Below are 27902 nucleotides of genomic sequence, written 5' to 3'. Positions count from 1 at the left end.
CCCATAAGGTGAGCAAGTCCGTACGATTATTCTGTTTCTGAATCCTACACTTCAGGTTTAAACACGCACCGGTCAGAACCTGAGATACTTAAGCGATTCCCCACCAGCTCAGGGCAGCAGCACGCAAAGCTCGCAGCATTGCTCACCTTTGCCACTGTACGCCAAACCCATGGAAGTTAATCGAAACACTTGGCATAGCTTCTTAATGACTCAACAGCCCGACACACTATCATCATCTCTTTCCAATATGTACTGTATTAATGGTTTTCACAATCACTGCATGACTCACAGGCACTCTCGGTTTAAGTTTTACAGGTAGCCTTCATTATTACTGCTGAGAGTTTAACCCCGTTTTGTATTGATGGAAACCGAGGCACAGAGGAAACAAACAACTCTGCAAAAAACCTAGCAAAAATTAGAAGGAAGAAACCAAACATCTCTACACTGATGCTACCTCCAGACCGCTGAGCTGCCTCCTCTCTCTGAGCCCCAAAGCAGCCCAGATGGTGCAGAGCAGCCGCTCTCCTCAGACGGGAGGCTGATAACCACAGGGAGATGTGATAAACCCCGGGAACGGCTGAAATACCAACGAAAGGTCATACAGCCCCAAAACCCACGTCACTTCAGGGTTCCCACGAACAACCTGAAATAACTGTCGCAATGGCTTCCTCAGCAGCCTGTCGGTGCGGCACAGGAACCGTATTTAGCATGTTTTTTGTGGGAAGGAGAGGGAGGGAATAAAAGGGACGCAGACACATGCTGCTGTCTGCCGAGGGGACATTCTTGAGCGTGACAGTTAGCAATTTGACAGACAGCAAAGTCATCTTACTGTGAGAATTTATATATTAAGAGAGGAAACTGTGCAGGGACTTAAAAAATATACCTGATTTGAATACAGAGGGAGGGTCTACCTGGCATGGAAGTCAGAGAGGCTGGCACACGATCATCAGAGTGTAGGGAAACACTCCAGCTGGAGAAAAATACTGTATTTTCTCATAACAGGTCATCATGACAAGTGATCTCAGGTGCTTCACCGTGAGACTGAATGCTTGAACATTATACCTTTCCCCCCCGCCATTTTTCACCTCTGAACTGATCTTGAGCCATCCAAGGAAGATGCTGATGCCAGGAAAGCGTAACCGCTCAAAAAGCGGCACCAAGAATTCTGGCAATAAAGGACTTAAATCACTTGTCCAGCCCCGCAAATAAAGCGGCTGAGATCTGACAAACAAGAGGATTTGGGCTGAAACAACTCTCCTCGTCTGCCTGGCCTGGTTCTGCCCCACCAGATCCCCAGCATCGCTGCCAGCCCAGGCCAAGAGGGGAAAACCATTTGAGTGTCCTGACCATCAGCTGCTGTTCGTAGGCTGGCAGAAATACCAAAAGCAGATTTCAGATATCTCATTGTTTTTAAAATTGCTTTTGAAAACTAACCTACATCTGGTGTTATGCATACCAAATACGTCACCGAATTTTAGAAATCAATCTATACCAGCAGCATAGAATAAATTATTAAAATGGCAGTTCATACACCAAATGCATGCTTAGATTGCCTCAAAAAGTAGAATTTAATTTTGAATTAATATCTCTCTAGTCAAACCCATGAAATATAAAAGTATCAGTTACATATAAAAATCTGTGATTTGTATCAATAAAGTATTTTACTAAAAAGGTCAAACATTCCGATGAACAAGGTTACATTTATTTCTGACTACTTGTGGTCCAGGGAAAAAAGCCAGATTATGTCCTGCGATGCACTTTCAGCCTACCTAGTTAAGTAGTTCATCACAAATATGCTTTGGAAGAAATTAATTAGCTCATTAGGTTTAGCTAATAGTTTGTTTAGCTTTCCTTTGACAAAACTGACATTTTAAAAGAGCATATTCTGCTTCAGAAAACAAAATCCAACATGACAAGTTTCAAAGAACACCAAGTACGAGCCACACATACCACCAGGAGTTGCAGAATATTTTAAGAGATTACTATTTCTCTGGTAACAATTAAAAACAACTTTGAAAGACCCTAACAACAACACAAAGGTACAGCTTCATTGATGCACTGTAATTTTTCAGAACTTGTTGAAATAATCTCTCCTTTACCCATCCCTGAAATAAAGCCACAAATACAAGACTTAATTCAGGGAAAACTGACTGTGATAAATCCAAAGAGTGTTTTATTTTGTTATCATGATAGTGTACTTTGTTTTATAAGAACTGTGTGTTTTGAGGACTTCAGCAATTTCCTTCTCCTGAAGTACAGCGTGTTAAAAAAAAAAATAAAAATACACCATTGCCTGGTAATCAATCACCTGCCATATTTAGCAGCTTTCATATTCAGTTTGCTAAAATGAGGGACAACTGCAGAAGGATTTCCAGAATGCGAAGGCTGATAAAAAGCAACGCGAGCTAGCACTACACAAAATCACTAAGTCAACTTTCTTACCTCTCTGAGGCTATTATAGTTTGGCATACTAAAGTCCTTTAATGACATTCACCCCACCCAAGCCTGTTTTTCTCATCAGAATGACCCCGCCTGTTTCCTCTGCACGCCGCAGCCCTCGCCGAGCGTCTTCATTGTTCAGAATGGGCTTAAGAAATACTAAGAATAACCTCGTCATTTCCATCCTCTCCTTCCACATTTCTCTCAAAGTATCAATCTGCCATTGATCTAAGGTTTGCATTAGAGAAAGTTTCACATTTAGAGATCACGCTCCTACAACGTGATACAGAACGGGAACATTACACTACTATTTATTGTTTTAATTTTTTTTTTTATACTTTCCATACCTTTGTTTTGTAGTTCCCTCTTCACTCTGTCCCTTTTAAATGGCAAGTATTGCTTACAGAAGAGTTTGAATTAACTTCACATAACAAGTTTAACACCAGTACAAGCAGCATTACACCTACAACACCCCGTGTTTTCGTGCCCGTGGCCAAGAAGCAATGCCATACCTACTCAGTTCTTGAACCGCTTCTTCAATCTGCCCACACGGCCGCCATGCCAACAACTACGATGCTGGCTCCTACAGCACAGACACCTGTTTTGTTAGACAGTATTTGGCGATCAGCTGCTCATTTCAGAGGGATAACCCGAAGTGCCTGCTCTCCATCACTACCCGCCTGAGCCAGTTCCATATTACTGACCTCAAGACGGAAGATTCAATATGCCAACACTCAGAACGGGGTACCATCCAGTCCTCCCCCATAAATTTATTTTTAACTGTCAGAATCAATTTAATATGAAATTTTAGAAGGACTTATTGGACATCCCAATCTGATATTCAGTGACAGGTGAGGAATCGTGCTGGCAAGGGGTGGACTTGCTCTCAGCTGATACAAAGGCTTATAGCAACCGGAGTAAGAAAAGCTGATACCCTTCCGTTCTTCCAGCTCCCTGCAGCTCTGGAGACTTACACCTGCTAAATTGTGAGTTTTTAAAAAATTTTACCACTACTGCCATCCACAGAATAACAACCAAACTAGTAAGAATTATGTCATAAGACCTATCAGATTCTTCTCCAAGACACTCTGTGTGACACGAGTGCAGAAATCCAGCAGCAAGGGGCAGAGTATTATCCATAAGGCATCATAACACAAAAACACCAAGTGAGAGGTGGAAAGGGTAAGAAGTTCACCCTCTGCACAGCATAAGGAAGACCCCTTCCCAGTCTCTAGGAAGCCGCAGAAGTGAGTGTGACTTTTCTTGCCAAAGGGCTCGAGTATTTAAGATGCAAGAAAAGTTACCCCTCGCTCTCAACACTGGAAGAGCCGCCCCACCCATATCCAACATTTTTATCCTTTTAAACACTGTAGGTGCACTGGGCTAGGAAAAAAGGGGACACACACAAATACGCAGAGGCAGAAGGAGGGAGGAGTAGTTCAGAAGATGCTTTGCCCGGCTCTTCTATTAGCACTTGGTTAGAAAACATCTCCTGAATTTCTCAGGAAACAAAAAGCTGAATACCCAAAACCTCTCACCCAAATATTGGCATGAAGTTGTTTGAGATTAATTTCTAGTCTTGAGAGGAGTGTGGAAAAGAAGTGCCAGCCTCCCCCAGTTAGGTTTGTAGGAAGTAACGGAGCGCTTGAACTTGCGTAGCACTTCACATTTTTGCAGTCCTCTGTAAACACTGGCTAACACCAACCAACACAACAAGAGCTTCCTAGCAGAGTTTATATACAAAGCCATCGGGCCAGTAAAACAAATACAAATTGATACTTCTGAAAATAAATAAGCAAGCTTGCTGGCCACTGGAAACATACTATGTTTTACAACAAAATTTCTAAGTTCAGCTTTAAGCTCAAGTTCACAGTTCACAGCGTAACAGAACCCGTGTAAAAATAATCTGTATAAATACACAAGAAGAAATGACACACACAGGTACAAACACACTACACGTACTGTCTGTGAAATACACTATATATATATAGTCATTTCAAAATTGAACTGTATGTACGCAGCATTTCAAGAAGGCATTAAAAAAATTAAAAGGAACAAGATCTTTACATAACTGCATTATAATGTATATAAAATGATTAAACACAGGTTATGTTCTTTGACATTATTTATAATGTTATGATCTATGTACCATCAATTTAAAAAAAAAAAATTGCCAGGCTTAATCCTGATTTAACCTCACCCTTAGTTATTAAAAATAGTTAAGCACTTACCATAATGTGATTGAAATGCCTGTGGTTTTACGACCTGATTACAGTGGTTACACATCACCAAATAGAAATCATCATGAGCCGGGCAAAGACCAAATATTGGCATATCTAAAAACAAAAAGACAAAATGGCATCTCTCAGCTGCTGACAATTATTGAAAAACAGTTTAATTACAGAACCATGACACTAGTGTTGAATCATAATTTTAATACATTTGTATCAAATTTGAAAAGGAGGAAAAAAAGAGCATATAATGCAATAGATAATTTTGTGCTGGAGTATTACAAAAGCAAAAAAATCTTCCTACAAAGATAAACGTAAAATGAGCGATTACTTGTAGAAAACATCTATTAGGAAACTGATTTAGGACTGATTATCTTACACCAGATGCAAGAATGTAATAAAAAAAAAGACTGACTTCAAATGACAAACACAAGATAAGAGGGGACAATTTACATATTCTGAAAGGGGGTTGGATTTTATTCCAATTTCATTAAATGAATTAAAAAATGAACTTTATTTTCTCTTTAATTTTTTTAAACCATTTTAAACACACAGTCGTTTACCAGGCAGTATTACATGCCTAATGGTTTTATTTGTTTAACAGTGCATTATAGTCCAGCCATCTGCTGCCAGAGATCTGGGTAACAGCTATATAAGAGAGAAATAGAGATAACAGTACGTCAGAGCATGTGTGGATTTCAGAGATAACACACATACTTGCAGACTTTTACTAATAAAATTAGTTCCTACAATTTTAAGAATACAGTTTCTTAAGAATATAGTTTAACAGTTAAAACTGCATTCAAGACTACCGGAGCATTAAATACAACATTTACTATGCAACTTAAAGGTATATTACATTTATAAAACTAAAAATGTTAGTCAATCATTAGAAGACAAAAAATAGGACACTGCAAACACAAATAGTATAAACTCATTATTGCCAAAACACATGGCTAAGGGATCTAGAACACTATTTAAAGGTTTAAAACTGATATAAGAAAACCTATTTTCTTAAAAAACATACTCAAGTAATCAATTTATGTTAATAGCAACTTAGAAATTAAGTTAAACTTATTTACCTCTGTGCTAGAAGTGACCCCAGAGTTTTGTTTTAAAGCTACTAATATGCCCATGTGTATTTTTTAACACCAGCCATATTTTTGTTCATTATCGGAACCTGGATTATGAAATAAATTGAGTGGGCTGCATAGTAAGAGTGAATGTGCCATGACCCAAGGTAACCGCTGGCAGCGCAACGCGCTCAGCCCGGCAGAGCCCCACGGATCCACTTTGTTCCTGGCAGACAAAAGAACGTATCCACACCGAAGGGCTTCCAGAATTAAGGGCACCCTTTGTAATAAGTATCTTCATAAAAATTTCATTACTTTTCATTTAAAAATAAGGTCTACCCCAAGTTTTGCAAAAACCTGATTAGTGCTACATTAAAATTAAGCGTGATACCCAATAACAGCAACAACTGGATTTTGCAGTTGGACGCAAATACAATGACCGCGGACATCTGACATGGATCTGATACATCAGAGAGCTACACTTATCTAAATCCCAAGCCCCTTTTTGCAACTGAGGTTACATTAAATAAATAAGTTATAAACTGCTTTGCACTTCATGAAGTAGTGACTCTTGCTTATTTTTTTAAATAATATTTACTAGGAAAAAAAAAAAGTATTAAGACCTCAGGCACACCTAACTTACTGCAAACTAGGCAAAACTGAGTACATATCTGCTAGGGTGGGAAAAAATCAGACAGGAATAAACTTCTATTTTTCAATATCTATTTTCTGTAATGTAACATTAAGCTAGTTAAGGGAAAAAAAAAAAAAAATATGTCATTGCTAATATTCCATGCAGGAGTTCTTTGGGTATGCCTGCGTAAAAAAGTATCCACACGGCAAGCAAATCCTCCAGCGTCACTGCCATTTGACTAGTTACACACTGTGATGAATGGGACAAGAACAGCGCGCGCACTGCCTGCTATTGACACTGTTAATAGCACACAGACAGGCTACTACTGTCTAATACCTAACCAGCTGTGGCCTGTTCTCATAACCGTACCTTTTCAGACAACACCGGATTCGCAGACTTTACACCAGCTCGGAGGGCGCACAGGAAATCGTTAACACGAGGGAAGGACTGCCTGTTTCTGTGTCCCTCACCAGATAAAGCGGCCCTTGACACTAGTCTGAGACATCCCCCTCGCTCTATTTAACTACCCTTTTATGAATATTTGCTGGCAATGCAGAGCTGCAACTTTAAACGACAAGTGAAACAAATCGGCAAACCAGCTGACACAGGGGGGAAAAAAAAAAAAACAAAAAAGAAGGATTTGCTGGACACCCAAAACCACAACCGTGATTTCAAGGAAGTCACGCACAAGACTCCAGCCAGATCACACAAATCAGTGTAAAAGATCTTCTACCCCCCCAGCACTCCCCTACAGCACAGGTAACAGAGCAGCATCTAAACATAACCAGCCAGGGAGAAGCGAAGGTTAGAGTCGTAGAATGATAGAATGGTTCGGGTTAGAAGGGACCTTAAAGATCACCTAGTTCCAACCCCCTGCCCTGGGCAGGGACACCTCCCACCAGACCAGGTTGCCCAAAGCCCCGTCCAGCCTGGCCTTGAACACCTCCAGGGATGGGGCAGCCACAGCTTCTCTGGGCAACCTGGGCCAGGGGCTCACCACCCTAACGGTAAAGAATTTCTTCCTTTTGTTTTCTCATATGAGGTAAAATAAACATCAGCTTTTTATTATCAAAGCATTTATTTAAAATAGAATCAAATCCTTCTGTTAGAGAAACCTCCAGGGCCCCAAGTAAGACTGGAACCCGACTGCGCCGAGCACTGCACGAACACGAGACCAGCCTGCGAGCGCCACAGGCTGGGTACCAGTGGGCAAGAAGTAGCGTAAATGCTTCACGGGGACCTGAACATTAGTTTTAGCAATGACTTTGGAACTGTAAAAAGTTTGACCCAACCCAGATCAATTGAGAGGACTGGAAGAGGCCCAAATCCGTGCTCCCCAAGCCAGCAGCCCCAGCCTTAGGCAGGCAAACCCCCAGGCATTTAACGTGCTTCGCTCTCATTTCAAGCAGTGCACGAGCAGGTTTCAGGGAAATTTTATTTCTGTCTGTGTTCCAATGGAGCAAACACCTAAGTGCTATTGTTATGAAAATGACATAAATTAGACCATGCAAATATTAGGGAATATACAGAATAGTTTATCAAAACTTACGTAAGAAGTATGTACCAAAAGCTTAGGAGAAGGATGCCTAATTTTTCTGTTCCCCCTTCAAACACTTAGGAAAGTTCACAAGTCTTGCAGTTGATATTTTTATAATACTTTATACCTATTTCATTTAATGACATGCAAATTCTCTATTTAAAAGCCTAATGACATTTATAGTATTTCACCAGTGTCATTTCAAATGCACCATTCCTCTGAGTTTAAAGATTACTTTTTGAAATACTTCAGTGCGAATGTAAAGCCCATGCCTCTCAAGGAAGAGCCTAGCAACCGTGATTCACATCTTCCTCTTTCAAAGCTGGGCTTATTTAACTCTCTCCATCTGGGAATGTTTTTCAAGGTCAAACTAAAAATTTAGACCAAGACGACCTCGGACTTTCCATTTATTTTTCCATAAATGCAGTATTTATACGGTGTCAACACACAAATACTGTTACAGGAGCTGCTAGCTAGATTAATTCTATTAACGACATAAAGAAAAACAACTTCATTTACATAAATAATATGAAACCTCTGAATACTGTGACCTCCAGATTCACTTCTCCTTTCACGTGTAACTTACACTGTTTTAAAAAAGGTAACTTTAAATGATATATTGCTGCACTCTTCGCCAGGAGTAGAACAAGCCCGTGCCATAGGCAATTCTGAGATATCTTAACTGCATTATTTATAGAACACATAATAAGGAAAATCCTTCTTATTTGGAAAAGTCCAATATAGCATCTTTTCTAATAAAAAAAGGAAAAAAAAAATAACGGCCAATCTGGCATATCATACATCAAGTAACATGAAGCTGAGCCTGTCTATTCTAAAAAAACTTTCTTAAACTGAGCTGCCATCTCTTCTCCAGAGGAATGTAGAAGCACTGAAGACGTCTAGTAATTTCTTAGTATTTCCAGCATTCACTTCCAGGACTGTTACACTACAGAAATTCATGCTTGTGCTCATTAAAATTTAACCGTGTCTGTGTACTCAATTCTATCACTTCAGATCACAGACAACAGAACAAATAAAACAGGTTAAAAATCACGCAGCTAGAGAACAGTCGGCAGTTTGCGTTTCTCGAACCACTAAATTCAGTGACTCCCACAGCTCCGCTGCGCATTTTTATTGGATTGGGTTTTTAACCCCCAAAATTGATCAAATTTCTTACAAATCTTGTTGTCGCTTTTCAGACTGGGACCACTGCACAGTCCATCTACCCTAGCATCTAATAAGACAACATCCCTTCTAGAAATGAAATGAAACGAAACATCACCAAAAAAGTGAGGTCAAGATCTTGTCCAGGACAGCAAACTCTAGAGGAAGAGGGTAAAAGGAGCCCTAATCGTGGCTGTTTGCAGAGACCAGAACACAAGTTTCCTATTTTGCAGAAGTTTGCTCACTGCGACTGCAAGAACGAGGAGGAGAGTGAAAACTGAAACAGAGGAAGAGAAAACAAAACTAGCAAGGGCTGAAGTGAAAGGGCAAAGAACAAACTCCATCAGAGTTAGGCCAAAAGAATAGAAAGCTTGGTCAAAAAAAGTGACAAGAATATGTAGAAGTACTGCAGAAATATTTTTTAAACCAGAACACTGCTAATGCTCACTTCTGCCCTACCCATTCCCAGCGTAAACATCTGCTTATTAAGATTATTTTTAAGTCTGAGTTTATCACAAATATGTACATGCTGCTTGCCATTTAGTGTAATTTGACAGTGGACGTTTCACGCCGATGCCCGACGTGAACAGTAAGATGTGCTGCCTACAAAGATCCCCGTGGCATAGCGTAACGCGCCTTCCGCACAACACCGACCTGCTTATACTTCCAGAATATTTTTAATCACTGCGGTTAATATTAGCTGCATTAAAAACGCGATGCCCTGTACTATTAACTTTACACCCACAACAGATATAACTCCCTAGTATCTTTACAACTCCCCAAACACAGAATTTATGTTTTCTTTTTACTGGGGCCTGATCCAAATCCACCCTAAGTAAGCGTACCAACTTTTATCGATTCCCAAGGCTTTCCATTAAGACATCAGGGAACTGTTCTGAAGGTGCTACATAAGGAAATTGTAAATATATCCCACTATTTTGAAGTGTTGCCAAATCTGGATCGTTTGAACCATTTACTTCATGGACCAAGTATGTTCAAATAATGCCCACAAAAGCTATCTTGAATACATTTGCTCCATACTAGCTGTGTTTTCTCTTCTCTTTAGAAAACAATTAGTCTTGATCCTACTAAGGTAAAAACCATGTGAGTAATTCTTGTTTTAACTTGACTTGACTGGTAAATCTTTTTCTCTAAAGTTTTTATTAGAACTCTTCTTTAAGATAATACAACTCGTCACTAGCATCTGAAAAAATTCCTAAAAGGCAAGAAAAAACACAGCTGCAGTAACTTAAAACTAGTTGGCATCTTGAAGGAAAAAAATTTTGGTGCCACATCCCGTAATTTGCTTATAACACTTGTCCCAGCTACTGTCAGATCCTGTTAAAGTAATAAAAATATTCCTGTTGTTTTACCCTTTATGGTTGTGGAGAACATGAACGTCATGTTAATATCTGAAAGCAGACAGAACCTCCCAAATTACTGTTTCTAAGAGCCTGTGATTTGGGGGAGAGGCAGGAGGAGGGAGAAGGGAGGTGACTAACCAGCGTTTAAGGCCACGTGAAACAGCCTGCACCAAACCGGGCAGATGCCAGACAAAAAGTTGAGTTTGGTTACAACCAGATTATCAGATTATAGTCAGCCCAAAAAGCTACAATTCTGCCAAGAATTGCGCACACCAGGAGCCCTGCTGGATCTATTGCTGACATTAGTTTTTTTACAGTAAGTAAAATCCCAAGTAATTTTCAGGTGCAAGGAGCGTCTTAGATGTATGCCTAAGGCAGCAAGTTTTCCACGCAAATAACACTACAACATATCTTAACTAATTTAGTTATCCTAAGTAAAGCTCCTACCAATTCTAAGTCATATAGTCCCTTATTTTAATTGACATGAATGTTTTAAAAAAAAAAAGTTAGGATCTCAAAGCTTACCTCTCATACACAAATACTTCACTTTCTGCAACTAAGATGTTATTTTTCTACACAATATTTCTCCAAACTATTTTCCAGAAACTCTCAAGTGCTTATCATTCATGAGCACACGTGTGTTTCTATACTTATCAATGCTGAAATTTAACTAAACTATTGGCAGCTTTTTTAGTGTGTACTATGCAAGATGATAATAAAAAAAAAAGAATATTCCTAAATAGATACTGCGAACAAAATAACCAAAACTGGTTTACACAAGTTTTAAACCAAAAGAAGAGATTCTAGTAAAATATACATATTTGAGGGTTTTCTGCAAAACTTCAAGTAATGAACACTTAGGTATTAATAGAATGCAAGTATTTTATGAGCCATATGTGCAGGCATAACAAATTTGTGCTTGCGAAGAACATATGCATAATCAAACAAACCCAACATAAAACGATCAAATTTACATACAGAAACACTTCTTTAAAAAAATCTCTCCCATAAGGCTAGTGCTCACGTTGCCTCAGATAGAAAAGAACCTTTTAATACAAAATAAAGCAAAACAAATGGCCATTCCCATACCCGAGCTGTTTCATTTAGGCTCAGAGGGAAGCATTGCTGAAGTATTTTCTGCAGGGTTATCTATTTTTTTAAATTCTGCTCTGTCCATTGAGTACTTACATATTTTTTTTTTGCACGTGCAGCTTTGAAAGCCCAGCTATTTGAGGAGGCATTTGAAAGGCACAGCTCTCCTTGGGTCCTGAGCACAAGTGCATGAACTTTGTTTCACCGTGCAGTCACTGATTGATCGGATGAAGGAAGGAACAGCTGAAGACTTGATTAAATGTTTTCGCTGCATTTTCCTCTTTGGCAAATACAGTAATTACACAGCATTTTATTAAAGTCCTAAGAATACCCAAACCTCAAAGTTTTGGCTCAGAGAAATGACTTTCACTTCAAGACCAAAAAAAACCCCACAATCGTGTTGAACTGGGCACAGGAGCTGCATTACGAGATCTGATCGGTCGTAAATCTTTACTAGCGTTAGAACGCTCTATCTCCAAGCGCGGAGTCCTCTCTGCCCGCTCTCCTTTTGAAACTCAAGACGCTCTCTTTTTCCAAAACTACAGTTCTGTAGTTTTTATTTCGCTTTCCCAAATTCAAGGCAGAATTTTGCCCGGTAAAATCTGAAAGGGTGAGGGAGAACCTACCTCTCCTGGCTCACGTTTTCTGCGGGTTCAGCCATGCCGCATTTCCCAAATCCCATCCCCGGCGCCACCCCCTCCAGCAAAAAGGTTTGCCACATGGTGCAGGCAGTAACGCTCCTCCCCGCAAACCCAAGCGGCAAATCCAACCACCAGTCCTTTGGCAAGGCTACGAGCACACGGTCACTCCAGTTCCCCTGTAGCCTTTTCTCCGTCTCTCTCTCTGAGGGTGCAGGATGCACCACGGACATTCGCTGCGTCTCCTGGCCTCCAAAATTGAACAGTCTTGGGAAATTCCTGCATCGCACCCACCGATCAAAACCAAGCAGCGGATACCAAAGAGAAGTATGTCATGCACACGTGCACCTGCAGCCTAGCGTGCAGCTGGGAGATCTAATTTTAGGCTCCCACTATTTGAATGTGCCTGTAATTATATCTAAAACACGTATTAAAGCAGACATCTAAGTATTTAGTTAACTTCTTTGTATACAAATTCAGCTACACGCAATTAATCTTTTAGAAAGTCTAACACAGAATGTATGTCAAATTGTTCATTCAAAACTATTAAACAGTTTTTCTAAGTTTATTATACAGAATACTACAAAATTTCAGTGAGCAAGTTTACAGAAGATTGTCTGTACAAAGACTGATTAATAAATTTCTCTGAGAAACACAAGTAATGTATTGAAAGCTTTCCAACAGACAAAAAAGTCTCCCCCCGCACATTGTATTCTGTTACATCAAGTTTTCATCAGCAATTTGAATTGTTAGTCATCTGCAAAAACTATTCCCATTTACTCATTAATTAGTTTTCAGAGTTGAAGATACTTTAAAGTCCTCCAGCCAATTTGTACAATATTACATAAATGCTGAACATACAGTTTGTCATGTAAGAAACGTTCAAAGTCATGCATTATTTTTAGGTGATATGATCTCATCATGCCACGGCTGTATTTTAGCCAACAAGTTATTAATTATGTTTTTGTGGCAAAACCCCCTATTTATTACAAACCTAACCCTAAAATACCTTAAGGAACCCTCAACATTGAGTTTAATTTTGCAATTACGACACAAAAATTAAAAAGAATTCAGGAAATAAAGTTGGGGTTTACCAGTAATATTAAAATCTGGGGTAATTTAACATGAAAGGGTACACAGAAACACATCACTTATGCAGAAAAACAGGGTTTATTACAGGGGGGAGGGGGGGGAATGTTTTGGCCAAGAAACTAGTTATAATCCTAGCCTCAACTAAAATTAACTGTATCATCCAGAGAATCTTCTGAATTGTATCTTAAGTCATATACACCAAAGCCATGCTACTGTTATGAATTGTTTTAATATCAACAGTTTGGGTACTTTTCTCCTCTTTCACACGCAGCACTCCGTGTGCTTTGCAGCAGCTGTACTTTTGTAGTAGGAAAAAGGAAGTTTGTTTTATTTAAATCTAAACTCACAGTTTACATAAAACTGTTCCTTGCAGCAGAAGGATTTTGATACATCGTGACTGCAAATGGCGAACGTGTTCCAAGCTCTTCATCCTTCCCCATCTCTTATCTAGCCTTTTGAGGAAAAAAAAAATTTGGCACGTGTGGTTTTTGCCGTCTTTCCCTAAGTAACCTTCCATATCACAGAAACACAACCAGGCGCTGGCTGTACCTCGGCACCCAGTAGCTGAGGAAGTAGAGTGGTAACAACCGTATACTTTTAAATTTACGCATTTTCTTACTAACTGAGAACTGAAGGACTGCAAGGTACCCATGACTATATATATTTTGTGACAGGAGAATAACGACAGGCCACAGAATAACATTAAAAAATAAACAAAAGTGACATCAGAAACATCACAGCCAATATAGTCTTTAGAAATACAAACTTTTTCAAATAAACATAAGAACTAGAGACAGTTATGCATCTCTTGCACGATGGCATTATTGCAGTCCTCATATTAAAAGCATCATCAATTAACACATTATTTTCCCTGCCACACAGGCCATGCCTAACACTTGTCTTTAAACCTCTCCCACCCTCCTCCCTGCTCACCACAGCCACAAATCCTGCGCGACAATTCTTTAATTGTGCAAAGACAACGCATCTTTGCACAAGGAATACTCTGCATATATTTTACATCATGCACCTGATACTTGAGGGAGCAAATCAGCATATGCAAAAAAAAAAAAAAAAAAAAAAGAAAAGAATACAGATGACCTGTCAACTGAATTCTATTTCAGTATTTTCTTTTATTAGGCAACCCAACTACCTAAAACCACCCCACCCCTGCCACTCCCATGCTCCATGCACTGGAACATCCACTTCAAAAATAAGACTGTTTCAATCACGTCTAATATAGCTGTAAGGAAACTGATGCCTGTCGATTTTCACATACCAACTTACATTTATTTCCGCACGCCTCTCAATTTGGCAGGCACTATTAGCCTTCCCATTAAAATCGACTTCCTTTGCTTTACAGATTTACTAGCAGTTGATTGGATACAACTAAAAAAAAAATAGAATATGCAAGTTGCACAGCAACAGGCATATAAATGTCCTATAGCGAAAAACCCCAACAGCACTGTGATATTTAATAAGATTAAAAGATAAAGTGGAAAATAAAACAATGTTTTTGTTGTTGCAGTGAAGTAAAAGAGCTAACCCACTTATGTATTTGAACACACATGTAGTGACCCAAAGTATTTTAAACTTGGCCATGGCGTACCTTCAGAGAAATAAACATGACTGAGTATTTCAGTTATCTAGCTGAGGAACCGATAACACTTACGTCTTTACTTCTCACAAATGATATATTCCAGCACATACAGAGCTACAGTCGTCAGAGCTTTCCTTCCAAGAGGGGATCTGTCTGTTCAGAAGTCTTAGGCTTTAAACCAGCGCTAGTTGTCCTCTGACACACAGTTGTATTAACTATATCGGTAAGCACTGAAGAAAATTGGGCTACCTGCTCACCGTATAAGGTCAATAATTCCACTGCTAGCTGTTCAGTATACAACACAAATCCAGTTCTGCCTAAAAACTCTTTATGGAAGTGAATATTATTTTTTTATTGTTATAGAATTTCAAGTTTTTCTAAAGAAGAAATTTAGGTTTTGCCTTTTTACGTCATTTCCCTTTTAGAATAAGCCCATCACCATCTTCATTTCAAGATGCATTTCTTCACTGTTCGAGTGATTCGCCTTATTTTAGGAGCCTGCCTTCACAAAATTTTCCAGAATTCCATCTCCAAACAGTACGCATAAAATACATGATACCTGTTACAGAATAAAGACGACTTTGAAAACACTGGCTGAGCAAATCTGTACTAGGTATTATTCTTCCATATCTGGCACTAGTTCTCTGCTACTGAAATCACCCATTTCACACTGAAATACAAACAGGTTAGGAAGGACTGCAGCTTTTAATATTTTTAAATTTAGAGATCTTCAAAAATGAAGATCACTTAGATCATATTATACGTGCAGCAGATCTGAAAGGGCTGACATGCTTTGAACTAATTTTTCTGCTCTTTCATGGTCTGGCCCTCTATAACATAACCGGAACACCAGCCCACTTGTGACGTACACAGAAGGTAATACCTGTAACAAAACAAAAGGGAAGGAGAAAAGAATTTGCTCAGAGTACTGAATGTACTGATTTGGTGGGTTTGGTCTAAGTCACATTTTTGACAAATGTTTTTAAGACTACTACTCGCCTCTGGTCCCTCTGCAGCTAACAGTGCTCATCACACTTGGGAAGATCGTATATGGATACATATCAACGGACCTAAATACACAGGGGGATGGGGGAAAAGGAACTTTTCTCCCTTTTATAGGCCAGCTAGGACGCAAAATGCTCTGCTCTTGGGGGAAAAAAAGCACTGAATTGAGCACACGTTTTAATATTTAGACATCTCATGTCAAAAGGACGTAAGAATAAAACCGACTATACAAGCAGCAAGACAGAGAAAGTCATCTTTATGCAGGTACAAGAGGACTAGACATATTTGGTGTCTGACTGTGCAACGAGATGCAGGCAAGAGGTGTCCTGCACCCCCCAAGAGCCCCACAGACCTCAAGCAGTGGTCCTGGCACATCGCGTTACAAGACTAGGCCTGTTTGCAAAAGGTCTGTAGAGGAGATGTCACAGAAGACATATGGAGGCAGTATTAAGCAAGAGGCACAGCAAAAACCATACGGAGTTGGCATTTAAAAAAAGGCATAGAAAAGAACATTTCAGAGCACTAGTTAACTGCCCTTAGATGACTCAGGATGAAAACGGTAAGTAAGATTAAATAGATACCAGAAAACTGAAAGGTAAACAGGATCCTTAGATATTATAACAAATTTGTAGAGTTTACCACCCTCCAGTACACTGAAAACAAACAACACATCCACCTTCCCAAAGCAGACAAAAGATAACCACTGCAAACATATCTAGGATAACAAAACCGTGGTTTACAACAGAAGCGGATCCTTTGCCAGACGCAGCAGTTGCACGCACATGAGTTTCAGGACCTAGGCTGAGGTCTTCAGCTCAAACCCGCCCCAAGACTCCAGCAATCTCTTACTGGTGCCTATCCAGGGTAGGCAGGAAGCCAAAGCCACTGCTGCCAAACTTGTTGGGCCAGTCTTCCCAGCGCTGGCCCACAATGCACCGCTTTACGTTTGGAAATCGCTCAAAAGCTTTTGCTTCCAGCAACAGCACTGAGCACTTGGGGAAAGATGCCAAAAGAGTCCAAGAAAGGGTATCACAGGGCCACCGTAATAGTACGGACACCCCAAATGCTCCCGTCAGTTGGTGACATCACCCCAAATCACTGCGATGACGAACAACCCAGCGCTTCCAGCGCAGCCTCGATCTCTACACTACTCACAGGAGACCAGGAAAACTCTTAGCGTGATTAAATTATAAAGAAAACTGCCGATGCTGCACCTTACTGTAATGTCTTCTCAATTTACAATGAAGAGCACCATCTACCCAGACTGTGATTTTGGTCCTTTCCCAGGACAGGGGACTTCCTTCACATCGTCGTGTTTATCTACGAAAACTCTGCACAGTGTCCAGGAGGACCGAGCATCGCAGCGCTGCACAGAGAACCCCTTTCTCTTCCCAAGCAGTTGTAAACAAGCCTCAGATGAGACACCCTGACAGCCCACTGAAGATTTTTACTCCTGTGCTCTACCTACTCCACAGATAAAAATAGTAGCATTCTTGTCCCCAAGGCTATCAAGCTAACACTTCAGATGGTTAAGTTCAGGCCACAAAAACAACAGAAGAGAATTGCAAGTTTTATTCCAGCACAATGGTCTATGCCCCTATATTTCAGGGCACAAGCCAACAGTCAGGCAGAACCAAAAGGAAATTTCCCAAACAAGGGCCGACGCGTTTCGGACTTCTCCAAACACCCCATGGAAATAGCGGTGTTGAAATAACCAGGCAAAGCAAACCAAGTCAGCTGGTTATTAAAGCAGGTCCTACAGAAGGAGCAACAGATAAAGAGAGGGCTCTGCCCAGCCTGGATACAAAACATAACCAAACCGTAGCAGGAATAGTTTAGACATTGGTATTTCCCCCAGTCTAGTAACACAACTGGTAGTAGAACTCTTCCTTCAATCACTTAGCCACAAAAATAGAGTATTTAGGACAAAAATTTGCAATCTATTATATAAGCACATATTACACTAGTTTTGGTAGGCAACACAGATCTATTGAAATTGGCTCAAAACTTCTCCTCTGTAAATTATGAACTACAACATGGAAGAGAAGCTCCTTAACAAGCACGATTGCTAGACCACTGCTTTGGGTAACACAACTTACACAGAAGTGAAAAACAAAATTGCTTTCTGAAATTTGTCTTTAAGTACTTTTATAAAAAGTAAACGCTGCTTATTAGGAAATTCACTTAAGCCTTTCCTCTCAAATACTTCCATTTACTACCAGCGAGAGCAGGACGACTGCCATCTCTCTTAGCAGAGCAGAACAGGTACTTTCAAACACAGAGTCTACATTTTAAAAAACAAGTTATCTAAAGAAAACATGCTAAACCCCCAAATTATATTCCTTACAAACCAAAGTCCAGCAAAGCCTTCTAGTTGTCAGAGGCAAGTTAAACTCCTTTAATACATTTCTAGACCCATTCTAATTGAACAGGATTCTAGACCCGTTCTAATTGAACAGGAGTGAAACAGACAATTTTAACACTTCCTGGGAAAATTCCTGGCAAAGTTGATTATTTTGAAAACTGCTTTCCAAATTATTTTACATGACTGTCTCAATACTCCAGCACCCACGCTGTCTCGACTACTGGCAACACTTTTTGCTCCTTTGACATACCCATCAAAAAGTATAGCCAGTTAACCCAAATCTTTGCAGAGTTTGAGGCCTCTGGATATTCCACACTGCTATAGATTTGTTCTGAAGGGATAAGAATATTTGGTACGGTTCACATTTACGTATAGTGTACAGATGATGCCTCTTTCTCCTTTCGGCATCATTTGCAACAGCTCTCCAATAAGAGATAAAAATAAATGGTGCCGTAACTCTTCCTCAGCAGAGTAACCCAGATACAAGCGGTATTCTCTCCACTTCATGAAGTTACCAGGAACCACCTTGGGAATTTCAGTCAAAGAAACTTTTCATTTCTATCACCTAGTTTTCCAACATAGCTGATTACTGAAAATAAATTTTAAAAAAATCAACCGTGCAATAGATACTATAAACTAATTCTTACTTGGTGTTTACTTTTCAAAATACACTTACACATTATAACAGATCCTGATTTACACTGCAGTTATTCGCTGATACATCTCTAATGCTCTTAAAGACAACGAAGATACAAGATCTATACCATACAATCACGTAGGTAGCCATGTAAATATCAGATCAGGTTCACTCTGAAAAGATACGTAAGTAAACATGGCCCAATGGATTCTAGGATTACCAGACACAAACATGTGCCGGAAAATTCACTATCTTCTTTAAGCAACCATCACCTTGTTTTGGAAAGCAACTTTAAAGTTAGAATGCAACCCCTATTTCACAAATGTTGCACTCAGCAGAGATGGAGGAGTAATGCTTAATCCAGCATTACTGGGAGGAATTAAAAAAAAAAAAAGAAAGATTGTAGAACCACACCCTAGGTGTAAACTGATACAGATTTTCTTCTGTATTTTAGCCTGAAACAATAGCCAGAGGGTGTCATTTAGGCTATATACACCTTGACAAAGCAATGGCTACAATATCTAGGGACTGACAATTAAAATGTTTGCATAGAGAAGTACTACCCTGCTGGCTGATCACACGCTTGTAGTGAACGCGGCTGTCTCGCACATGCAAACTCTTGCCCGTCGAGCCCCACGACCGGGTCCTGCGTCTTCCCTCTTGCCACAAGCAAAACCCTCGTTGACTTCAGTGGCTCACGACAAGACCTCACATCCCCAGATACCACTTAATAAACTGGCAGAACTCCAGTTTTCCCACTGACAACATCTACTACGTTGTTTATGCAGTCGGTGAAAAAAACCTGTAGACAGAACACTGAATTTATGAAGGGCAAAATACAACAGAATTTGATGTTAAGGGAAAACAAACATCCAATTTACTGTGTATTCAGTGTATTATTTGCTTTTCAAATTTAACTCTGAGCTTCTACACATCATTTTAATGCAAGCTGCTATAGGACTTTCAGGCCACCACATCAGTGGGAAATTGTCCAACAAACTTTCTTGCAGACAAAACTGCGAGAGCTCTAGATTTCAGAACAAAAACGCACATCACGGACTTACAACCCCAGAGCTGCTCCCTATTGGATTTTCAGCTGCTTTGTATACATTTTTTCAGTGACAGTTGAAAACACGGCATTTCCTATTACACTACAAGCAGTTGATGAAAGATGCAAGTCCTGCTTAGCCACTGAAAAGCAGATCGAGAACACTGTGTAAGTTTTCTGGCTGTTACTATCCCAGTGGCAGAGAAGTGAGGCATAATCAATTATCCCTTTTATTATCAAAGAAGTTTGGCCACGGGCTATGCTAAAGCTATCAAAAGTCAAAATCAAGGCGAGGGCGAGCTTGTAAATAAATTATCTTTCTCATGGGAATACAGGTTACCACAACAGCTTATTCCACCAGGGCTGGCAAGCAGCGTTTACAGACAAATAACTGAGCATTTGAGTATTTATAATCTACTTGAGCCGATAACCTAGAATATTTGCTGTCACAGCGACCATTGCCAAAGCTAGCCATCATGACTCCAAGTGATGTGTGAGCAGCTGTGCGTGGAGTTTACCTTGATGAAGTCATACCCTATAGTATCTGGGGTTACCGTGAGTATCTGACTTGCCACGAGAATCAGTTTGAGAGCCACTGGGCCACCGGTGCTGGTTCACAGCTGCACACAGCCTGCACAGGCAGGGAGAACTTCTGAGCGTGCGAAGCCTTCTAGTGACAGGAACACCGATTACAATAAATTCATTGCCTTCCATGACAACTGCTTTTACAGTTGTGCTACTCTTATCCGTTATACTTTGAATTCCCTTTGCCAGATTTTAAACGCTTGCTGCTAAAAACTTAAAGTCTAAGTACAAAGCTGTGTTCATCTCTGTGCTGTCACCTACACTGAAAGAATATCTAGGAAATAATGCTGAGTGTCACACATACGGGCAACTTCCACAGCAGTGGTGATCTGTGTGCATTAAAAGGGAAGAGAAACAATTTTTAAGCATCTTATAGAGTATTTAGAATACTTAATGACAAATCAAATATTAACATGATTTGTGAAACGTGAAATCTTTTCTGTCTTGTAAGTGACAAGAGATCACACGTATCCCCAGTGGGCCTTTGGTAGTTACAGTTGTAGGGTAGGCATAGTCAGAAAAGGTGTAAGAACTGTGTGCATGTTCTTTTATAGAGCCATTGCAATGGAAGAAATAGCTTTTAAAAGAGTTACCTCAGAGAGAGTAATCTGCATCCTCTTAACCCAATTTATTTAAAAGTACCCTTCACTAAGCCTTTTTGTCTTTCCTGCTCTACTTAGATGATAGTGTTATCAACTCATATGAACGTCATATTTCTACACAATATTTGTCACATTGTTCTTCTCTTACTGAGCATTTGTTGTTAAATATAGAACAGAAACTATAGGAAAAGCAATATTTAATCGAGTATTATCAAGACGTCACCTGTTCTGCATAGGGATAACCTAACTAATCATACATACCACTTAAGAAGCATTAGAAAACAGTGAATTCCTAACTGTTATATGTGTGTATAGGCAACAATTTCAAAGGTTCTTATGAAAAAAAAAAATAAAAATCCTGCTTCCTCACATATTATAGATAGATTGAGGCAGTTTTGTGGCTGCAGTTCCAGTGGAAGTCCCTGAGGCCTTGCAATATCACACTAACACTGTGGTAATACCTAAAACCTGCAAAGTATCTTTAAAGCATAAAAGATGACACAGTTCTAACTTGCAGCCTAACATCACAATATTCTATTTATAACATGTGACTCATCTCGCCAGAAATAATTAAATATTGTAAACAGAACTTGGATAAGGGAAAAAATAACAAGAAAACGAGGGCCAGTCACTGCAGATAATCTCAAAAGTAGCATCCTTTCAAACTGCATGTTTTTCCAAGCTATCTCATAAAATCTCTACAATTTTCTTAAACAGTTCAATGCACTTCTAAAATCTCCTTGTAATTGTTTTACGATAACAAGTCCACAAATTCTTAAAATGCCTTGTGTAAATAGTCAATTAAAATGCAATGAAATGAAGAGGAGATTTATCTGATTACAGACTGCAAATAGCTATGCAGAATGTCAAAAAAGAAGCATGGCACTTTGTACTGCTACCTTAAAATATTTATTTCAATCTATTAAAAATTCTCACAGTGTATTTGCAGGCAGTCAAGGACTATACAGCCCTCTAAGCATCTTTAACATGATTTAACACAACAAAAATCAACTCAACTGAGCACCTCCCAAGACTGAATAAAAACAAATTTAAATTTGAAATAAGATGCTGTCTCTTACTTGTATTTACAACTTAATATTGGAACAAAAGTTTCACCAGTGCTTTAATTATTTATTGAACCTGCTGCTGGGAAAATTCTAGACCTTGGGTCTATGTGATAAAGATGCTTCTAGTGAGCTTTCCTGGCCTGGTCCTGGATTTCACTGCTCATCCTGCCCGGCACGGGCTCAAGAAGAACAAGGGTTCATTTCGTAGCTGTTGGTACCCTCACAGCTCCGGTAACTTCCTAACATAACGAAATCTCAAAGCTTCTGCTGAGTGCCCTAGAGGTTCATGGAGTCTCTCTTTTCCTGCCTCCCTCCCCAGGACATATTACCTGTCCAAGACCAGGAGTTCAGCTGTTATCAGGTGACATGATGCTGAACAGAATTTGCTCCCACCCACTCTCCTGGCAGATTCCTATCTTCACAAAGTCTTGCTGAATGTCTTCTGAAGGTGCCTATGAAAAACTGACAATCTGCATTTCCACAGAAAATTCAACACTAGCTTTATTAAGACCAGTATAGTCTAAAAACCGTAAGACTGGTACCATGCTACATCACCATACAGCCAGCATCGATTCTGACCTGTAATACCTCCGAGCACATCTAATGTATCTCAGTGACCATCACTCAACTAACCTCACCCTACGATAAAGTAACTGCCTTCTCGGCATCTCCCTCCATGACCATCGAGAGGACCACCTCACAGAAAACAGCTCAGTTACGTACAGGGTGCAATCAGAAACTTCCCTGGGATTCTCAGAAGCCCCACGTACAAACCGAGTAAGTCACTGGCAGACTGTGGATGCTGTAAGGGTGGCAAAGACCTCTTTTTAGCCGAGATTCAACAATCTTGATCAATGACAACTGATCAAATCAAGCTCAAGACCCAAGTTACAAATGTTCTGTCCTCCTATCCTTTGTTGCCAGTTAGCTATAAGTATGGTGACAGTGCTAGTGAAGCTTATGAAATAGGCAGCACCAAGGGATTCGCCTCTCAAAGGATGTTAAAAAATAAAAAAAAGGGGGGGCTGCATCTGTAACTGAAAGAATGACACGCTCAAGCTCTAGTAAAGACACCCGATGGTTTTGGCACGCACCAAATGCACTATTAAAACCAAACACTCAAACAATTTTAAGTTGTCTAACCAAATCTCTCGTCTATTCTCCACGCTTTTATTTTCCATTCTGAGATGCTATAGTTTGCTTTGCATTTTTATTGTTATACATATTTCAAAATTATTTCATGAGTCAATATAAGAATCTAACAGACTTTCACCCCAGCCACTTCAAAAGGGTTGCATACACTAACAAGTGTCACTGCAAGTAACGACGATCTTTGTTAAGAGCAGACAGGTTGTTTGCCTCTGTCACTCCACTACTGCCTTGGGGGGGTGGTTTGGGGTTTTTGTTTTATTTAAAACAACATACAAGATAACTGGTAGCAACTGGAAATTTACTGTGGGGAGAATTAGAGTTTCTCGAGGGGGCGGTGAAGGAGGGTCAAGCCCCCAGTCCCAATGAACAGCTTTAGGCATCGTCATTTCTACTCAGGGCTTCTCTACTCTTCCACAGAGCGGAATGAGCCAACCTGCTGCCCAATTTTGCTAGAAGCAAAAGTTCACCCTGTTGAAGCCTGTCAGAGTTACCATGAATGAACTCTATGCTTACAAACACAGCTCTATTTAGACATCATCTTCACAACAATAATGGGCTAGAAAAATTTTTTAAAAGAAAACTGAATTCACACAGGTTAGCAAGAATCTCCTGAAAAAATGAACTTGTTCGCCAAAAACGTTTCAAGCGCAAATTACAAAGTTTGACACTAAGAATCATTTTCTTTAAATGAAAAAGTGTCAGATGCTACAGACACATCAACCTCCTTTTGAGGTGTGCTGCATCTCCGAGATGAACTGAGTATATGTGAGCACGTTGGCTGTATCTGATGACGCACCCAGCATCACACAAAATAAGTTTAAAAGACGCACTTTGGCAAAGTTTCATTTTAAAGTATAAGAAAAATGCATGAAGGAAGCTAGATTTTCTACGTCGCTGTTTTAGAATGCATTTATAGATTACAATGCAATGTGCTATACTTGCTTCATCAAAGCAAGATCTGTGTGGCAGAGGAATCGCACCTTTAGCTGGTTCACAAGCAGTGAGTAATTAAGTGACTACATGAGCTAAAAGATTTGGTCACGTGAACTACATATGAAAATAACTGAAATACAATTGCTTCTAACATGCTCTTACATTGATAGGATTGCTCTTCAAAAGAAGACTTCAGTGTACAAAGTCACAGTAAATTATAAAGGGTACTTTAAAGTAAAATTTTCCCATGATGAAGGATGCTCCTTTCTCATTTCCATCTGTTGAGGATTTTCCGTACCAAAAGCGAGCCGGGTCCATTGGGCCTGTACCTTATTTCTGCAACTCTAATTTCTCCATGAAAGCTCAGCGTGGACCGTTACTGCCTCAAAAAGCAACATGTAGGAAAGCATACAGCAAGTTTCTTGCTTTGGTGAAGGTCTGCCAGGATCCCAGCAGGAATGATTGCATATTACGGATTAGCAGACTAGACAGCTTATAAGAACAGTGAAAAAGAAACAGGGAAGCATGAGAGACAAACATTGGGCGTTTGGGAAGCCCAGATTCAATTTCTAGTTCTTACTTCGATGTGAGCTTGGTTACGTCAAGGAGGGTTAGATACAGAAAAAAAGTGTTTGAGACTACGAACTAATTTTAGTTTCCTGATCCCTACATGGAACTAGCATCACTGACAGGTATTAAGGACTCATCAGGCTTCACAACCACCAGCGCGCGGAGAGAGGAGCTGCCTGATCAGCAAATAGGAAATGCCAGTGACAAAGGTGTGTCTGAAATCCTGCCTCTCTCCAAAGCTTGCAAATGTTGTCCTGGAATTACATATTTATGTCCTTTACTCCTTTAAAAGAATAACAGGCATCACTCTTTCCCTTTAAAGCATAACAAAAGGAGGAGCTGGTAATGTTAAGCCCCTTTTTAATACAGCGTTATGACAATGGGAACGCTCGCTCTGCATTCAGGAGACCCAGACTCTGCTGCCTGCAAGCCTGAAATCCACCTCTTGCCACCAGGCAGGCTGACGATGAAGCTATTCCCTCTAGAAGACACAGAGAAATGGCATGTGGGGAAGGAAACAACTACAACCCATACCCCAGTGGGTACGCAGGCAGGTGGGGGCCTGACCTGAAAGCTGACAATTGTTAAACAAAGAAAATAGTTCTTGGTTTTGAACCCAATTCTAATAAGTGGACTGTAAAGTCATGTTCCCTCTTTCACTCCCTCTCCAAGCCATGAATATTTAATTCTTTTATGCAAACTGGAAGAGTTGCAATGCAAGGTTAAATTAGCCTAAATAACCTTGAAATCCTTTTGTGAAGTTGGGCCTCTGAGTCAACTCACAATCTGTAGAGAAATAACTTTCTTACACAACGAGTTCTGTTGTTAGCTGTATTTAAAATACTGTGTGGTACCACGACAAAAATCTTGAGGTTAGAGTTGATTTGACAAAATGCGTACCTTTGGTTCACCTTTAAGATCCATGGTTTAGACAATCCAATTATTTAATAAATGTTTGTTCCTCAATTTTGAATGCAAAATTCTTCCTGGGAAAAGGTATCAGTTACAGTATTCTCCAAGTCTCATTTGATAACACAACACACATATATGCTGGCATGTTTTCCCACTCCCCTAGTTCTTTAAGTGCAAACTTAATTAATACTACTTTTTCTTTATTTTTGCAGTAGGCCAAGCTCCCTACAGACCAGCTACAGGTATACGCCAAGTCAGTGTCTCATCCATATGTCATAAAGCAAACAAAATAAATAGACTTCTGGAAGCCTGACAGAGCTACCGGGTTTCACTTTTAATTCTCAAAGTGTTTTATGAACTTTCAACTCACAACCCTATAAATCATTCACATGATTGGAGTCAGTGCAGAGAAGCTGTGTCTCAGTGGTCCTATGCAAAAACAGTTGCATGATCTCTCTCCAGAGGGGAGAAAAAAAAAAAATTATTCTTCACCCTGCCAGCTAATCTTTAAAATCTGGAAATCTTAGATGCTTGTATTTTAAGAGGTAGAAATAAGAAAGAATGTTTGAAAATCCTTATTAGTAAAATCTTTACTAGGATAATGTGTATGCTTATTGTTACAAATGCTGTTTTAGCACTTGAATGATTTGCCTATTCAGAAAAATAAATATCCAACACAACTATCAGATTGGAACTCAGCAATGAAGTAATAAAGTGATTTTTCAAATGCCTAAGAACTTAGACATACACTTAGAAGATGGCAAAATGGCACACGTGATTCTGAATGTCGCAGCACAGCTGTCTATTGCATCTCTCTTACAGGTCAGCGAACACCGACTCTGGTCCTAGAGATTGATTTTTTCCAAAATTTTAGCAACACTAGGAATTCTACAATAAACAGACATTTCGATTGAACCTCAACATGGATCACTGCCTCCCAATCTTACTAGCCTGCATCACCTTGCTTTAGGTTTCATTTGAGGTTTGTAGCTCACAAGTTGAGAAACGCTGAATCAGATAATCTCCTAAGGTCCCTGGCGAGTCCGGCCTTCTGTGATTGTAAACCAAGTTTACAAACTCAGTCTTCCACTTCTAACAGCATCAAATAAATTATTCGGGTCTAACTGATCTAGAATTTAAAACAGTGAGGCCTATTCTACGGCACACTTCTCATAAAGTCCGACAGAAGCAAGCTAGCACCAACAACATTAGGCAAGTTTTAAAACATTTCTCTGCTATAAAACAATTGTTAAACTGGAAAAACAAACAGAAGAAACTGAACATCACAAATGAGAGTCATCACTGGGGGGTTTTTTTCCACTCCTTGTTACAAAGTTACCAACAATCTATAGCTTTCATTCATCATCTGCTTACAACTTCAAGTAGCATTGTTACTCTTCAAACGAACTGGGCCATTAATGGCCTTTGCTAATCACAGGTGAAAGGTCACTGTCATTTAGCAGTACACTAAGAAATAAACATAACATATAGGTATATCAGAGATAGGGATGAGTGTTCAAATACTGACATGGATTACATTAAGAATCATATTTTAGCTCAAGAGAAGATATTATCGGTGTTGGTCACACAGCTTCCTCAGGACTATTTATAGTCTTAAAGAAAAAAAAATCCTACTAGAAACACAGTAAAGACAATAAGTAACCTATGCCTTACCTCGTAGTTTTGAGATTATACATTGATTTAATAATAATGCTAATAACACCACTCACTGACAGGCCGCAAGTCCCAAATCCAATGTGACAGGATTGTAGTTTCCTTTCTCCTTCCCATGCACGTCCTCTCATAACTAGTTACGAGCAGGGAAACTTTTCTCCAAGAATGAATCGCACTCACCTTCTCGGCAAAGTCGCATCGCTTCTCGGTTTCTTCCGTATTCTTTGAAACTTTCTTCTAATGCTGTTCCTAAAACCAAAAAGCCACAAGATCTCAGACCCTGCAGGAGTCACAGAGTGGGGCTGACCTGTAGCCCGTTCCCCCACGGGAATAAACCAGCACATCAGGGATATGCGCTCCTAAATAACAGCTTCGGAGAGTCACCGATCCGCCGTCCCGTCCCCGGGGGTCGGGGGGGGACACTGTCAGCGGCGGGGGCCACCTCACCTGAAGCGGGGGCTCCCCCCGCCCCGAGCCCGGGCTGAATGGAG

General features: G+C 39.9%; 1 protein-coding gene across 5 annotated transcripts in view; it reads right to left on the bottom strand.

Annotated features, from left to right (window-relative positions):
- ATXN7 (ataxin 7) overlaps positions 1 to 27902 on the bottom strand; it is an 86371-nt gene that overhangs the window by 32791 nt on the left and 25678 nt on the right. The window contains exons 4-5 of one of the 5 annotated variants that reach the window (XM_054216531.1): positions 27592 to 27660; positions 4671 to 4775 (exon numbers count right to left, since the gene is read on the bottom strand). In XM_054216531.1, coding sequence (XP_054072506.1) covers positions 4671 to 4775; positions 27592 to 27660 — 174 coding nt within the window. Of the gene's footprint in view, positions 1 to 4670; positions 4776 to 5250; positions 5331 to 6746; positions 6837 to 12160; positions 13286 to 27591; positions 27661 to 27902 lie in introns of those variants that run through there. The other 4 variants (XM_054216533.1, XM_054216534.1, XM_054216535.1 and 1 more) reach the window with 4 other exon arrangements.

This window comes from Rissa tridactyla, chromosome 10 (assembly GCF_028500815.1).
Source record: "Rissa tridactyla isolate bRisTri1 chromosome 10, bRisTri1.patW.cur.20221130, whole genome shotgun sequence".
Taxonomy (NCBI): Eukaryota; Metazoa; Chordata; class Aves; order Charadriiformes; family Laridae; genus Rissa; species Rissa tridactyla.
The sequence above is the reverse complement of the archived record's forward strand: the minus strand, read 5'-3'. Positions and strand labels throughout refer to the sequence as shown.